This window comes from Dromiciops gliroides, chromosome 1 (assembly GCF_019393635.1).
Source record: "Dromiciops gliroides isolate mDroGli1 chromosome 1, mDroGli1.pri, whole genome shotgun sequence".
Classification (NCBI taxonomy): Eukaryota; Metazoa; Chordata; class Mammalia; order Microbiotheria; family Microbiotheriidae; genus Dromiciops; species Dromiciops gliroides.
This window is the reverse complement of record NC_057861.1, coordinates 619,684,667-619,702,727: the sequence shown is the minus strand read 5'-3', so window position 1 is coordinate 619,702,727 and position 18,061 is coordinate 619,684,667. Positions and strand designations below refer to the sequence as shown.

The 18,061-nt window shown below is 38.3% G+C and overlaps 1 protein-coding gene across 2 annotated transcripts in view; it reads right to left on the bottom strand.

The window, feature by feature from the left end:
• The window catches only part of PRKCB (protein kinase C beta), a 674,437-nt gene that overhangs the window by 277,055 nt on the left and 379,321 nt on the right, over positions 1–18,061 (bottom strand). For both annotated transcript variants that reach the window (XM_043975695.1, XM_043975696.1), the window contains exon 6: positions 1,837–1,993. In XM_043975695.1, the coding sequence (XP_043831630.1) occupies positions 1,837–1,993 (157 nt within the window). The remainder of the gene's footprint in view (positions 1–1,836; positions 1,994–18,061) is intronic.

The following is an 18,061-nucleotide window of genomic DNA, read 5'->3' as shown; positions in this document are numbered from 1 at the left end:
TCAGAATGAAGAGGTAGGATGATCTAGACATGGGAGACCACCTATGCAAAGGATAGAAGCAAGAGATGTCATATATGAAGAACTAGGAAGCCAGTTTGACTGGAAGCATGAATGTATGAAGGGAAAGAATATGAAATAAGATGGGAATTAGACCATGGAGATCTTTACATGCCCAGCAGTTTGGGTCACTTTCCAGTTATTGTCAGTCTTCCATGTTTAGAAAGATGTATTTACTTTCCCAAGGTCCTAGATTTAGAATTGGAAGGGATTTGGGAGATTGTCTAATTCAATGTCCTCATCCTTATAGATTAGGAAACTCAAATCTACAGAGTTCAAATGAGTTGGTCACTAAGATCTCTTCATAGCTCTAAATTTTATGAAATTCTCTTATAGTCATAAACTAGTTGTGATGATTTAAAAATTCTAAGAGACATAGTTTCCAGGTAATTTAATCATTTTATTAATAAGGCCAATATGTTTATTAATAAAAGGGTGGTTAGGCACAGCTAGGTGGCACAGTGGATAGAGCACTGGCCCTGGGGTCAAGAGGACCTGAGTTCAAATTCGGCCTCAGACACTTAACACTTACTAGCTGTGTGGCCCTGGGCAAATCACTTAACCTCAATTGCCTCACAATAAATAAATAAATAAACAGACAGACAGACAGGCAGCCAGGCAGGCAGACAAATAAATAAATAAATAATAGGGTGGTTATTTGGACGTCTCTTATTAGATCAAAGATGCCTAACGGCAGTGGGCTCACAGTTTATATGCCTTTAAAAGAGTAGGTGTTCTGGAGGGGTGTGAATCAACTCTGACTAAAGGGTGAATTCTATGATAGCCCATTAAGTGTTAATAAAGTGTCTTTGAAAAACCCAACCTCTGTCTCAAATGAACTTCGAGGAAAGAAGAAAGGATTTCTCTGCTTAGGTCAGAAAGATCAAGGGGAATTAGAGAATAAACTCTGGAGGCCAGCCACAAACTGGTGGAAATAATATTGTAGAGATACACAAAAGGGAACATAATCCCTGGAGTTTGGGAGGGCAGCCATCAAAAACTGAACAAAAAAAAGCCCATGGAGGATTGATGGAAGGACATGTACCAGAGTTACAAAAAGGATGAGAAGGCAGGCATGGGCTGCAGTGTCGAAGAATACCCACATCAATGAGATCATGAATGTTCCAGACTATTGAGGCATAAGGTAAACAGTCAAAGAGTAGGAGAAAACCCCAAGTTGGATTAGATTGGGCAAGTTGTCTTCCTAACATCCCATTTTCTTGTAATGACCTTCTGAAAACCCATACTGATTTTTTTTGGGGGGGGGTAAGTGACTTGCCCAGGGTCATATAGCTAATAAGTGTCAAGTATCTGAAGTGGAATTTGAACTCAGGTCTTCCTGAATCCAGGGCTGGCGCTTTATCCACTTTGTCACCTAGCTGCCCCTGTACTGGAAATTAAGGAAGTGTTTTCATATCCAGTTTGAGAAAGGGCTAGGTCCCATCATCTGCTTCCTTCTCTATCTTGAAAGGGATACTCCAGAGATTGAAGGAGTTTAGGCCTGAGATAAGGAAAATCTTACTAATAATTAGAAATATCTGAAAATAGAATAGGCTTCCTCTAGACATAGTGGATTCTGCCTGTTTGAGAGGAGAGTTGAGAAACTTGATTAGGAGAAGAAGAGAGGGAGAGGGAGAAGGAGAGGAGATGGGGAGGGGAAGGGAGAAGGGGAGAGACATAGGAGAGGAAGAGGAGACAAGGTAACAGAAAGACCCCAAATCTCTCAGTGACCTGAGCCCAATCCCTACCAACCCACCCAAATGGAATTATGATACTTACAACTTAAATGTCTCATTCCACTCGGGGTTGAGGGAACACTTGATGGTTTTGGTCTTCTGCTTGCTCTCACTCTTGGGATCAGGGATGAGTTTCAGTTTTACATAAGGATCTGATAGACCATTAGGGTCCATGGGTACTAGATTTTTTGCATCTCTTACTGAAAAGAAAAAGAAAAAGAGAGGAAATTAGGATCTAACACAGAAAAATCAAAGCAAAAACATTTCAAAGAAAAAAATCTTGAAGGATACAGTTCTTTTTAAGAGAATGTTTTTCTGTATCCTTTTTGCTTTATGTCTCCTAACAGGATGAAAAAAGTATATCCATATTTCTCTATATATATACATAAAATACATATAAATATTGTCTGCCTAATAAAATGTAAAATTCTTGAGGGCAAGGCCTTTTTTGTCTATGTATACTTAGGACAGGGCCAGTTACATAGTCAAAAAGCTTTAAAAATGCTTGATTGCTGTAATTACTACTGGAACAGTTGGGGGCAAATACCACAAATTATTCTAGGGAATGCGGCATGAAAGAAACCTTCCACTGGGGGGTATTTGGGTGGGAAGCAAGGGATGGATGCTATTCTGTGAATAAAGGCAGAATCCCCCAGACTACCAGCTCTAATATATGGTGGATGCATGACTCTCCAAGGCCCTCCACAAGGTGGGGAACAGACAGATGCTTTGAGGAAGGAGGAAGAAGAAAAGTTTTGAGCCCCCCTTCCCCCTCAAAAAAAGCAGAATTTTAGAAATCAAAGCAATCTTGGGAGCCATAAAGCTCAATTCCTTCATTTTGTAAAAGAAGAAGCTGAAACTTCAGAGGGAAGTCTCTTGGACAAAGTAACAGAGGGAAGGATATTCAATTTTTATTGAAACTGAGGCTGAGTTGACATGGAGTCAAATGGAAGACCCTAATAGAGTCTCATATAATGATGCTAGATGTTATCCTGGATAGAACAACAAAGCTGGAATCAGGAAAACCTGAATTCATAACTCATCTCAGACTCCTCATAGTTGTGTGACCCATTGAGTCACATAATCTCTCTCAGCTTCAGTTTCCTTCCTCTGTAAAATGAGGATAATAATACCTATTCCCAAGATTATTGTGAGGATCGAATGAGATAACATGTAGAGAGAATTTTACAAACCTTAGAGCACTATATAAGGGCAAGCTTCCTTTGTTATTGTTATCATGATCAGGATCAGGATCCTATCTGGGAGGGTCCTTCAAAGACCATTTCATCCAAATCCCTCATTTTATAGATGAAGAAAAAGAGGCCAAGTGTAAGAATTGGGATTTCCTAGAGAGCCAGGTTTCCTGCTTTCCAATCTAACACTCTTTCAGCCAGATTGCTGAAACTTGACATTTTGAGATATGACCAAGGCTCCCTTCAGGGTGCTGGCCCTTCCTGATAACTAGTCCTTGGTCTCATAACCCAGGACAAATAGCTGAATAGGAAAGAGGATACGTCCTCCATTCTTCCCAGGTTCCATCTGGCCCCAGGCTCACCTATCCCAGTGAGGGCAGCCTAGCAGCTTACTGTGGATGGTGAAAAGGGGTTGGGGCAGGGGTAAGGATTTAGGACTGCCACCAGACTGTGGCAGAGTAGGGTGAGGTACAGGCAACAGATTGTCCAAGCACCTGTTGTCCCCATCTAATCCCCTGGGCTCTAAATCCATCCCTTGAAGCACCAGCCATGCCTGGTCCAAGCCTCCTTCCTTACTCATGAGCTAGACTGGAGTTCCAATCTCTCAACCTCAAACTTCAACCTCTATCTCTCCTCACCTAAGGAACCCTGCTAGATGCACTGAAGGCCAAATTGTGCTCTCCTCCTGCTGCTGCTATCATCATGTTGTCACTGAGCTTAGCCCTAGCTATTTTCCTAAAAGAATTTCAAGTGCTGTTAGCATACTTCTAAATTTCCTGCCCTGGGGCAGATCTTCCAAGATCTTGGCCAATTGACCAAGAAAGGTTCATTTCCCTGGCCCTAGATTTGATACTGTACAAAGAGACCCACTTATTACTGTTATATCAATGAGGTTGGCAGAAAGAACAGTGCACCATCCGTAGTAGTAGCGACATGACATACCCATGGCAGTCCATTTGTCATTTCACACACATGCACACATACACATATCCCAATTCAAGGAGGGAAAAAGTATATTTTCAACTCAGGGGAAGCATGAGAAATATCCCCTTCTCCTTAAAGACTCACTATCTTTTTTTTTTAACTGACATGAAGTTAATTTAATTTAATTTTTTTGCAACAAACATTTATTTTATTTTTTCCGGGGTAGTTTTCAACATTCATTTTCATAAGATTTAGAGTTCCAAATTTTTCTCCTTCCCTCCCTCCTTTTCCTCCTCCCTCCACAAGATCGCAACCAGTATGTATAATCCACAAGTGTTCTTTTTATCAGTTCTTTCTATGGGGGTAGATAGTAAGCTTCCTCATTAGTCCCTTGGGATTGTCTTGGATCATTGCATTGCTGAGAGTAGTTAAGTCATTCACAATTGCTCATTGAACAATACTGCTGTCACTATGCACAATGTCCTCCCAGCTCTGCTCACTTCAATATACATCAGTTCATGAAGACTCACTATCTAATGAAGACTAAAAAGCCTGTTCATAGACCCAGGGAACACAAATATATCTCCTAAAATCAAGATAAATTCCTAATGGTGATTCTTGATATATTAAGAGGTAGCAAGTAGGGAGGATAACATGGGCTATATGTGTGTGTATCATGTATAAGTCAAGCATATATGATATTACTGATAAGTGAATGGTGTCTATGTTGTGTGTATATGTGTTGTGAGCTGTATTTATGACACATGTGTAGCATGTCTGGTGTGTGTGTGTCATATATATGGTATGTGTACAATGTTCATGGTATCCACAGAGATTTTTTCAGTAATCTCAGTCATGTCTGACTTTTTATGACTCCATTTGGCTTTTCTTGGCAAAGATGCTAGAGTGGTTTGCCATTTCCTTCTCTAGCTCAGTTTACAGATGAAGAAACTGAGGCAAATAGGGCTAGTAAATATGTGTGTCTGAGGCCAGATTTGAACTCAAGTCTTCCTGACTCCAGGCCTGGCACTCTATCCACTAAGCCACCTGTCTATTCACAGAAAGCACATGTATTATTTGTTTGTTTCATTTACATGTAACAGACATCCTATGGAAAGGACTGTATTCTGTGTAGTATGCTTGAGAAGTATATATGAGCCATAGATACATAGTGTGCATCTTGCTAGGTGCCAGATTACCTAAAAAGGCAAAAAAGAACCCATTAGGGCTCTTCCAATTCTTTAAACTCAATTTGCAGATTCCCTTTTCCATTCAAAGATGATTCCTTCATGTTGTTCCTCCAACCATCATTAGTCTATGACAGCTAGGTGGTACAATATATAGAGGTGAGGACCTGCAGGAAATCTGAGTTCAAATCTGGTCTCAGACACTATCTATATGACCTTAGACAAGTCACTTAACCTCTGTCTGTCCCATTTGTAAAGGAGGGATAATTTTGGCACCTCATCTGTAAAAGAGGGCCAACAATTGTATCTACCTGCCAACAATGTGAAGATCACATGGCTTAACACATGTAAAGTGTCTTGCAAACCTTAAAGAGCTATATGTTTGCTAGTTATTCTCATCATCATTATTGTTATTATTATTAAGTGGATAGTGTTCATTGTGTGCATGATAAGGGATGTAGTCATATGTACAGCTATTAGTTAATATGGCAAAGTCCAAACAGAATAGCGAAAAAGGCTTGGGTAGCCAATTTTATAAATAACAGTAACAATTCACATTTATGTTAATTCTGCAAGGTTCACAAAGCACTTTCTTCACATAGATATTCAAATAGGCTTATGGTATGTGTAGCACAAACATTATTATAACTCCAATTTTAAAAAGAAGGAAACAGAAGTTCAGCAAAATGAAATTATTTCTATGTGACCCTGGGCAAGTCACTTAAACCTCATTGCCCCACAAAAAATTCCATTCATTCAACAAGGCTTTATTAAATGTCTATTATATATCAGGCACTGAAGACTCAAACATAAAATGAAACAACCCCTGCCCTTAAGGAGGTTATATTATATTGAGGAAAACAATGGGAATACAGAAAAATCTCACACACACACATACATATATATATGAAGTAATTAACCAAGGGAGGGCACTACCAACTGGAATTGGGACAGGAAACAAGAAAGAAATGGCATTTAAGGTAAAAGTTGAGAGCTTAAGAGAATGGAATGTTTTCCAGGCATGGGGGACAGCCTGTACAAAGGTTCAGAGGTGGGAAATGGAATATTGTGTTAGGACCAGAAAACAAGCAAGCTTGGATAGAATATCTACACCTTCTAGGCAAATGGCTATGATCTCATGATCCTTTAAGGACCAAGTTCCTCAAGGAGACAAGAGAGGATAGGATCAGAAGCTCAAGTTGAAGGTCTGGCTTCGACGAAGAAGGGGGTCACCTCTCCATCTAAGCCTGGGGCAGGGCTGGAGGAAGAAAAGATGATTTTAAAGTGGAGAAATGAGAAGAGGCAGGAACTTGTAGCTGATATCCTGAGTGTTTTCAGTGAATTGTTTTTGTTTTTGTTTTTTGGCAGGGCAATGCATGGGTTAAGTGATGTGCCCATGGTCACACAGCTAAGTGTCAAGTGTCTAAGGCCAGATTTGAACTTAGGTCCTCCTGAATCCAAGGCCGGTGCTTTATCCACTGTACCACCTAGCTGCCTCCAAGTTGTGGGGGGTTTGGGGGGGTTTTTTTGGGTTTTTTGGTGAGGCAATTGGGGTTAAGCGACTTGCCCAGGGTCACACAGCTAGTAAGTATCAAGTGTCTGAGGCCAGATTTGAACTTGGGCCCTCCTGACTCCAGGGCCGGTGCTCTATCCACTGCGCCACCTAGCTGCCCCTTCAGTGAAGTATTTGATGAGATATTAGCATAAGCAATGAGGGCCTGCCTAACTGAGATTATGCAAAAGTATGTAATGGAACCAGTCTTCATGGTTGTGTTACTTTCTTTATTGGTATTCAACAGTACAGGTATAGGAGCGCAGGAGGCAGATGATGAGGGTGGCCCAGGGTCAGAACTTACAAAGGGGTGAACAGAGACTGGACAAAATGGCAAAAGTTTCCAAGCCAGAAAATAAAGTTGACTTGCCCTAGTCACATAGTTAGTGTCAGAGTCAGGACTAAAACCTAAATTGCTGAATTTCAAATACAGTACTTTATCCATATCTAAAGAACTGCAGAATTTAACACAGACTGGAAATACCTGATTAAGATTTAATTTTAAAGTCTCTCAAGAGGAGGAAACTGCATTTCACATCTTGTATTGAGGATTCATCACTCACCTCTAATTCACTAGAGAGCAGGCTTCCACTATCTCAAAAGAATTAGGATCAGAGCACATAACCCTAGTCATTCCAGTAAAGTAGGCAGAAAAATATGGCACTTAAAATCCAGTTTCGTAAGGTTCCCTAGCGTCTTGGACAATGGATGCTAAATACCCAAGGAAAAGGTTGAGATTACATAATCAGAGAAAAACGAATCACAAATTTAGGAGTTAAAAGGGACAGCCAAGCATGGTACCCTGGATTGTGGTTGCTCCTTTTCACTGAGAATCTAAGATTTGAAGGGACGTCAAAAGACAGAATCCAACATGAGTACTGTGGAGCCAGCCTTTATCAGCTCTTAGGAACTAACTGTTAAATTTTCATCATGAGAATTTACACATAGAGAATCAGCAAAAGTTACAAATTAGGATTTGATTTAGTGAAATTATAGAGAAAATAATAATTCAGGCCAAAACTAAAAGGGCGTTGTGGTTACATTTTTTCTAGAAAGTCAGTTATTAAATATTTATCTGCACAACTCATAAGTCCAACCCACATTTTTCTGAGGCTCCTTTCCCCCCCTACTCAACAAATGGTCATCAGATCTTTGCTTGAAGATGTCCAGTAAAGGAAGACCCACTTTCTCTCTAGGCAGCCCATTCTATTTGTACATATTCCTGATTGACATTAATGCTTTTCCTTAAGACAAGTCTAAATTTATTTCTGTGTACCTTCTGCCTACTTCTACTTTCCAAGGCCAACTGGAATAATTTTATTGACTTTTCCATGTAATATACCTTCCAAAACAAGAAGAAAGTAATTATATTTTCTACTTTACAAGCCATCTTTTCTCTGTGTTGAAGATCCTCAGTTGTTGGTTTTTTTAATTGGTCAACTAATCAAGAATTTATTAAGTGCCAGACATTGTTCTAGGCACTGGGAATGCAGAGGGAAAAAAAGCAAAACATGGATGTTCTAACCCTTTCCCCTCTTCCTTTTAGCCTGAACTATTAGACCTTATAAAGGGACACTAGGTGGGAACATCAACTACATCCCTTCTCCACAAAACTTCCTGCTGATGCCCCTTCCCCTCTCCTGGCTAGCCACTGCCCTTTCTATCCCTCACCAATAGGTCTCAGTAATTATCATATGAGACTGAAAATAAAGGCATTTAATATTATTCTTAGAACCACTCAGAGATTCATGCAGATTCATTTCAGGGGCAACTATAGGTCAGGTGAAACTCTAAAGCTTCCTTCTTGTTTGTGATCTACTCTAGCATCCTGCCTTATATGGCTATCTACCCCCATTGGTTATGTCTCCTTAAGGGTACCATGCTCTTACCAGCTTGTCAGGCATGGAATTGAGAGTTTCCAGTCTTGAATTCCTTGGCCCAGGATAGGAAGCAAAGCTTTAATGGTACTTTCCCTTTACTTACTGGAAGCATAGATGCGATTTTATATAACTATCACTAAATTTGGTTCTGTTGTGTGACCTTGGGTACATCACTTCTCTATATAGGTCCTGGTTCCTCTTCCAGAAAATAAATATAATAAAATTTGTGTCATTTCTTTTAAAGGGCAATTAGGAAAAAAAGTGTTTTGTAACCTATAAAAGCACTAAATAATATTTGATAAATCAGTCTATGTAGGGGTGGGGAGCATCTTCAGTTTATATATATATATATATGTGCATATATACATATATACATTCATTTGAGCCCCTGAAAATAACGAAAAGCAAACTAGACTGCATCCATTTATATCACACCTTCTTCATATAACAATAGTTCACATTTCTGTAGTGCTTTACAGTTTACAAAGTTCTTTCCTTACAATAGCTCTGTGAGGTAGGTTATATAAGAATTATCTCCATTTGATAGTTACGGGGGGAAAGGCTTTGAGAGATTACCTAACCTGTCTAAGATCACACAGTTAAGTGGAGCTGAGATTCAAAACAAGGTCCTTTGATGCCAAGCACAATGATTTTTCTCCTGTACCATGTGTAGTAGGAGCAATATTCTCACCCTTAGCCCCATGCAGGTTAGGCTATTTTTTTCTTAAAAACTATTGAGACCATCTTCAAGTCTTTATTGTCTCAGTGGACTAAAGACTCAGGCTGCTGATTTCATTTTCTGGTCACTTGAATACAAAGCAGCCACAAGGAGTTCCAAGGGCTCTCTTTGATACTTGGTTGGGAGAACATGATGGGCTAGTGAGCTTCACTTAGCTGAATCAACATGAGGTATCCTCGGTGCCTATCCTTGATGAAAATCTTTCTGTTAAAGCTACGTGAATCTCTTTTTGCTAACTGAATGATGTCTGAGTATCTCATTTCCCCCCCAATATTGAACCTAAACTACCAGGAGACTGGCCAGAGTCAGGGTTAATCTAGAATACCACCCCCTCTGACACACATGTGCCTTATATGGTGCATGCACACACCTGTGTATGCATATACAAAGAGAGTTTTCCCTTTACATAAGTGGGCCATTCTGCAGATGCCTACTTAAAGTGATTTTTACATAATGCAAATTTTCCCCACCCACTTAGTCTACATAACAAAGGAATTCACAAAATAATACCTTTACATAAGCCATAAAATATACTAAAATGCATGCATATTAAATATTGTACCATGATAATAAACAGAATTTTGAAATGAGTTACAGTTAATGACAAACCATACACAATATTATATATAAAATATACAATATTTATATATTATAAAATGATTAGTATTTTATTACATATAATTACATAATATTATATTATATATAATAACATACATGCGCAGTATGTTTCCCCTTTCCCCCCCACTGCACCTAGCCTTTATCACCTGTAGTTGGCTGCACAACTTTTTTTTATAAAACTATCAATTGATGTTTGGACAGTGACTACCTTTTTTTTAAATCATATATCTGATAATAGTAAGCAATATTATCCTCAACGAGTCTTTGAACTCTAAAAAATCTTGAAGTATTTGGATCCATCTTTTCAATACAAGAGAAAAATCCACTCAAATGATGAATGCTTCTGCCAACTGTTTCATTGTGAACCTTTTTGGTTTGACCTCCGGTTCTGCATCTTCCCTTTCTTCTACAGCAATCTTTATAACTAGCAGCTCAATCAGATCCTCATTCAACAGTTCTTCTCCATGAGACTCAATCAACTCCTCCACATCATTCTCATCCATTTCTAGCTCCAATTCTTGTGCTAATTTTACAATCTTGTTACTCACTTCTTCAAGCATTTCATCTTTGTCAAATCCACAAAAATCAGGAATGAACTGCAAGCATGCTATTTTCCAAACTTGTTTCATATGTGTTTCTGTTACAGCTTCCCATGCCTTTTAGAATTCCTTACATAAAGCTGAATTTGTGTAATGTGAATTTATATAAAGAACTGTCTTGTGTGTGTATATATGTATTATATACACACACATATATAAAATATACACATACCCACATATATGTTTGTATATCTTTCTTCACCATGAAAATAGGGAGATATTTGCCTAATAAACTGGCACTAAATCCAAATACTCAATTCTATATCTAGCAATGAATGCATCTAGCATTTCCATTTCAACATTTCAGTGACTGAGTTTGAGATACACATGTTTTTTAACCACATACAACTCATTCTCCAGGTATTGCTTCAATTATTAAACAAGCCACCAATACTTCAAAGGAAATTAGTAGGTGTAGTAGGAAAACATTGAATTTTGAGAGGACCTGGGCTTGAGTCACAAGCAGGTCTGCTTTTCAATACCTATATGATCTTCAACAAGTTACTTAGCCCCATGCTGGTTTTCAGACTCACCATTTTTTTAAAAAGGAGGTTGAACTGGAAGATCTCTAAAGTCTCTTCTAGTTCAAAACCAATGGTTTTGTGTGGTGCTTTCTAGGAGAAGGAATTTGGAATGCAACATCTAACACATGGAGAGCTAAATAAAGATAGGATTTGAGAAGATTTGTGGCATCAGAAACTTCACTGTCTGAGTGATTGGCAGCACATTTCCAAATAAAAACCTAACAGTATGCTTCCCCTGGTAGAACAAAGGTTACTTTCTAGCAGATCCCTTTCATTTTTCTTCTTTTTAAGTTGACACTGCAGTGAAGACCACCTGTTTGAGACATTTGGTTTATTCTTCCCTTCTCTTTAGCTCAGGAATTCATAGTAACCTTATGGTGCCCCTTGTACAACAAGAAAATGTGTTATACATTTAAGCTGTCAATGTCGCAGCAAGTGATATTGTTTAAAATACAGATCCTTGAGAAGAATGACTAGAAATAAAGTCCATTTGTGAGGATATTTCATTTTCCCTGGTTATCCCTCTGTCTATAATCATAACCTCTGTCACTGGACTGGGTAGTTTCCTATATAGTTGACAGCAGCTGGGAGCTGCCCAATGCTGAAAATCACTTGGAGAGTTGAAGCAAAGAGAGTAGGGTCAGCACCACAAGGCAGAGTCTTCTCAAAGGCCATCTGGTTCAACCCCTCATTTCACAGACAGGTGACTGAGTCATAAAGAGCTTGAGTGATGGGGGAAAGGGACCCACATGTACAAAAATATTTATAGCTGCTCTTTACGTGGTAGCAAGGAATTGGAAGTTGAGGGGGTGCCCATCAATTGGGGAATGGCTGGACAAGTTGTGGTATATGAATACAATGGAATACTATTGTGCTGTAAGAAATGATGAGCAGGAGGAGTTCAGAGAAACCTGGAGCGTTTTACGTGAGCTGATGATGAGTGAGATGAGCAGAACCAGAAGAACATTGTACACAGTATCATCAACATTGAGTGTTGACCTACTATGATGGACTATATTCTTCTCACCAATGCAATGGTACAGAAGAGTTCCAGGGAACTCATGATAGAAGAGGATCTCCAAATCCAAGAAAAAAAAAAAAAAGAACTGTGGAGTATAGATGCTGATTGAACCATACTATTTCTTTTGTTTTGGGTGCTGTTGTTTTTTTTTTTTTTCTATTTTGAGGTTTTGCATCACTGCTCTGATTTTTTCTCTTGTAACAGGATTAATGCAGAAATAGGATTAATGTTATTATGTGTATATATATATGTGTGTGTGTATATCTATCTATATGGATGTGGATATGATATATAGATATATAGATATAACCTATAACAGATTACCTGCTGTCTAGGGGAGGGGAGAGGGAGGGGAGGGAGGGAGAAAAATCTGAAATTGTAAAGCTTGTATAAACAAAAGTTGAGAACTATCTTTACATGTAACGGAAAAAATAAAATACCTTATATGTAAAAAAAAAATGTAATTAGAAAGAGCTTGAGTGACTTGTTAGAGGTTACACAGGTGGTATCAGAGGTGGAATCTGAATTAGGTCCTCTGACTCCAGAGCTAGATCTCACCATAGTGAGTATTAAAAATTATGTACAGCCTTTTTGCTCAAACTCAAAATTATTTGGACGCATTTGGTTTCTTTGAACTTTATCTTGAAAAGGTTTTTTTCTTCCTTGCCCCTGAGATGCCTTTGTCACCACATTGTCAGCTTTCTTTTCCAGCCCACAGGTAGAATATCATGGTGGAATGCAAAGAGTACAAAACTTGGAGTCATAGAATTTGTATTTGGATCCCAATTCTGCTACTTAACTACCTGTGTGACCTTGGGAAAGTCACTTAACTTCTCTAGGTCTCCATTTCCTCAGCTATAAAATGAAAGCATTAGACTAAACATTTACTAATATCCCTTTCAGTTCTAAATCTATGCTCCAATTATTTACTATCTAAGGTTCTTACTGTCTGATATTTCAAGCTTGCTATCCTGGTAACTAACTTTTCTACATTATGGGACCCATCTGTTGCCTGTTTCTTTTTTTTAAGTAATAAACATTTTTATTTATAGTTTGGGGTTCCGATTTTTATCCCTCTTTCCCTACATCTCCTCCTCCCTCCTTGAGACAACAATCAGATATAGGTTATACATATATGGTTATATAAAACATTACCACATTAGTCATTTTATATATGAAAACTTGAATAAAAGAAAAAATGAAAGAAAGTGAAAAATAGCATGCTTCAGTCTGTGTTCAATCAATATCAGTTCTTTCTTTAGAGGTGAATTTGGAGGATTCAAATTCAAATTCTGTGACTCCAAGTTTTGTACTCTTTGAGTTCAACCTTGATATTCTACCAGTGGGCTGGAAAAGCAAGCTGACAGTGTGGTGGCAAAGGAGTGCCAAGAGCAAGAAATAAAAAAAAAAACAAACCTTTCCAAAGTAGAGTATGTTTTGTCCATAGTCCTTTAGGATTGTTTTGGATCGTTACATTGTTGAGAATAGTTAAGCCTTTCATAGTCCTTCATCAACTGTGCACAATGTTCTCTCAGTTCTGCTCATTTCACTATACATCAGTTCATACAAGTCTTTCCAGGCCTTTCTGAATCATCCTGCTTGTCATTTCTTATAGCACAATAATATTTCATTACAATCATATACCACAGCTTATTTAGCCATTCCCCAATCAATTAATAGGCATTCTTCTGATTTCCAATTCTTAGCCACCACAAAAAGAGCTGCTAGAAATATTTTTGTACAAATAGGTCATCTTCTCTTTTTGAGGATGTCTTTGGGATATAAACCTAGCAGTGGAATTGCTGGATCAAAGAGTAAGCACAGTTCTATAGCCCTTTGGGCATAATTTCAAATTGCTCTCCAGAATGGTTGGATCTTTTCAAAATTACGCCAACAGTGGGTTAGTGTCCTAGCTTTCCCACATCTCCTCCAACATCCAATGTTTTCTGTTTTTGTTATATTGTGTTGCCTGTTTATAATCCCTTTTAGAAGGATGCTTTGCTGTTGCTAACTTTCTCAGCCCATTTAGACTGGCCAATAACAACTGCAGTCAATGCCATGTAGGGCTTTGGGTCATAATACTTGTTCAGTCCCTTCCCCTGATTTTACCCCTAAGCAGCACATACAGGTAGCTCCTCAGAACACATACACAAGCAAGATTCTCTGACCTAAGTTGAATTCAATTTTCATAAGGTTGCCAGGTCCTGGTTATCCCATTGACCTAGAACCAACATTAGGATTCATCTACTTCTATACAGATATATAAAAACAAGGAAAAGCCCATAGAGGACTTCTACTCCCTTTGTGATATGAAAAACAAAAACCCAACATGCCAGAGCAAGAGGAAACACTCAATGTGCCACATCATGTGATGCTTTCCCAGTAGAATCAGGGGTAAAGCAAGAGTACTCCTCCCCTTGATTATTTGGAAATGTTAGCTACACCAACAAGCCAAGAGTTAAAATTAAAGATACAAATATTGTCAAGGAAGAGATAAATTTATTCCTTTTTTCAGATGACATGATGATGTACTTTGAAAACCTCAGAGATTAGCATGAGAAAATTAATACATAAATGCACAAAGATCCTCAAGATTTCTTTACACTACTAACAAAAACCAGGAAGAACTAAAAAGAGAAGTCCTATGCAAAATAACTAAAAAAATGCATAAACTATCTTGTACTTAACCTAACAAGACACAATTTATATAAATATAACTATTCTTTACAGAAATAAAAAGAGACAAATGATTGAGCAGATAATCACTGCTACTGGTTAGGCTGTGACAATGCAGTAATTTACAGATTTTATGCTATAACAATCAAAAGGAGATGATTTGATATAATAATAACAGAATTCATTTGCAAGAACAAAAGGTCTACAATTTCAAGAGAAATAAAAAGTAAAAAATTATAAATGACGGGTATGTGGAATTCCCATACTTCAAACTATATTTAAAGACAGTAATCATCAAGACAATTTGGAACTCATAAAATGCTAAATCTTCCATAAAAGCCTTCTCTGATTCCTCCCAACCCCCAAATACAAGTGATTCTTCCCTCAAATCTCTGACAGCTCTCTCTCCCTTCCTTTCCTGTGTATTCATATACTATTCTGTATTATACTTATTTTTATAACTGTTATTTATATCCCCTAAAATGCTATAAGCTCCTTAGGGTCAAGGACCATGTCAGTCATTCATTTTTGTATTTCCTTTTTGTTATTTCCTAAAATAAGAGAACTTAGAGCAGGAAAGAACCTGAGTGGTCATTTAGTTCAACATCCTAATTTTACCGATGAAAAACCACAGGCCCATAAAGGTAAAACAACTGGATGAAAATAACATGCATAGTAATAGAGGATTTGAGTTTAGGTGTCTAATTCCATACCTAGGCATCTATTTGATCACAAACTATATTGTACCCAACACAGAGTCTTTTAAGTAAAAACAGTTATTATTTTTTATTTGTTTGGGTTTTTTTGTTTTGTTTTTTTGTTTCTTTTGTTTTGTTTTTGTGGGGTAATAAAGGTTAAGTGACTTGCCCAGGGTCACACAGCTAGTAAGTGTCAAGTGTCTGAGGTTGGATTTGAACTCAGGTCCTCCTGAATCCATGGCCAGTGTTTTTATCCATTGTGCCACCTAGCTGCCCCAACAGTTAATATTTTTGAAATCATCACTTCCTACAAGAGGCCTGCCCCAATTCCCTCAGTTATTCATGTACCATTTCTTTAATAATTTTGTGTTTATACATCTTATATGTATTTGTCTGGGATAATCATGGAAGGGGGTCCAACAGTCAAGGTTTAATCATTTAGAACTGCATTAAGACTTTTGGAATATCCCATATTTATGTAGCTTATATTTACACATCCTCCAAGTAAAGTGTAGGCTTCTTGAAGGCAGGTACTACACCTTATCTTTTTATTCTTAATTTCAGCACTTATCACAGGGCCTGGCATATAGTAAGTGTAACCCCGGTCTCAAAGTCAATTGTTATGGCACTCTCTCCTTATTGGTAGAAATCAGTGCCCCACATCTGTGTCAGGAAAAGTTGGCAAGAGTGAGAAAGCTCCAGTCTCTTCACTCTTCTTCTGGTTCTCTTCAAACTTCTAGTCCCTTTCTATCTCTTCAAATCTCTTTGAGTTCTGTAGCCTCTTTAGGTACTTCTAATTTTCAGCTTCAAGAGAGAAGTTGAAAGATGTGAATCCCACTCATGGAGGGAAAGACTCAGGAAAGAAGCTGACTTGAGAAGAGCTTGCAGTCTCTATCACGTCCTTATCTCCAGCTTGCCTCACCAAATACTTTTGAGAACTTCGCCTTGGGTAAGATCTAGGACTCTCTCTCTTGGGTGAGCTGAGTTAGCTCACTCCCACTGGGGGAGATTCTTCATTCTGTACTATCTGGAATATATTCTCATAGGTCTGCTTTCTCTGATTTCTGTTTTTGCTGATTTAGATAAATGGGTTTCTTTGATATTTGCCATGTTTGTTCATTATGGAACTGGTATTTGGAAGGAAATGGGTCAAGCATAGGATATAATGCTTGGTGTCCTCCTTCCCTCCAATAATGAAAGAGATCAAAAGTTAGCTTGAATCTGAAACCATTCCCTCTAGATAATAATAATTAAGGGAATTACAAATAGATGTAATTCAGTCTCTCTTTCTAAAGAGAGGAGAGGAGCCAAACTATCTGACCCCATCTTCCTGTTTCTTTTTCTGATAGGAATCAAAGTCTCCCTTGGAGAAGGGTAGAAGAAGAAGAGGCTAGAGATAGGTATTCTGCCTCCCTTTGAGCTACACAACAAAATCCCTCTGCTGCATACAGCTCAGAGGGATAAGAAAGGTAAGGGGGACAGCTCTTGAAACACATGGGCCACAGGCATCTAGGTGGCGCAGTAGAACAAGCACCGGCCCTAGATTTAAGAGAATCTCAGTTCAAATCCAGCCTCAGACACTTGACACTTACTAGCTGTGTGACCTTTGGCAAGTCACTTCACCCTCATTGCCCTGCCCACCCCCCCCAAAAGAAAAAGAAACACATGGGCCTCACCATGTAAGCATTTAAAAAAAAATTTGTTAATTGATTGATTGAAATTAGTTTGTTACAATTTCAATACTAGTCCAAAATGTGGTCATTATTCCTTAGAAGGAAATATCTTTGAAATAAATTGTATGTGTGTATATATGGGTATCAGTCATGGATTGTGCATGTATTCTATGTGTGCATGTATACTGCATATATATGTGTATTATATATTATATATGTGTGTGTATATGTGTGTGTGTGTATATGTGTGAATATACATCCATATGTCAGCACAGCAGTGAAAATTAGCCTCAATGTCAGGAAGATGTGGGTTATAATCCTGCCTCTAACAGATATTGACTATGTGACTCCAAGCAAATCACTTAACTTCTCAGTATCCTTAAGCATCTCAGACTAGCTGGTGATTTGCTTTGGAAGAGCTTCCTCATAAGGAGTCCCCCATAAAAATGAAATTAAAAGTCCAGATATACCTATATGCACATTGTGGGAAAATGTGGGTTCCCCCCGCTCAAAAGTTGAAAATGCTAATGTCCACAAACAGGGCTTCTCCCAGTCTAAAAAAGGGCTGCCTCCCTTCCCCTCCCCACTGAACCAAATCACATGATGAGTGAGACCCAAGCCTGGTCACGTGGGGGGGAGTTTAAAGGGCTGACTCAGTGTCACCTCCCCACATTGGCTACACTGCATTCGGATTGGCTAGTTTTTGGCCCCAGATTGTAACTAGGGAAGAAGGGAGGGACCAGCTGTGTTAAAGGATAAAAGAGCTCAGGGGTCCATGTTTCACAGTCATTTCCATTAGGGAGCTGACCCATTCTCTGTAGAATGTAAATACCTTTGATATTTCTCTAACACTGAGTCCCAGAAATTTTTAAATGGGGTTTCTAACACACATACATATACATATATATATTTATCTTTCCATCTATACTATACATTCATTTATACAAATTAATGCACATATAAATGCATATGTGTGTATGTATA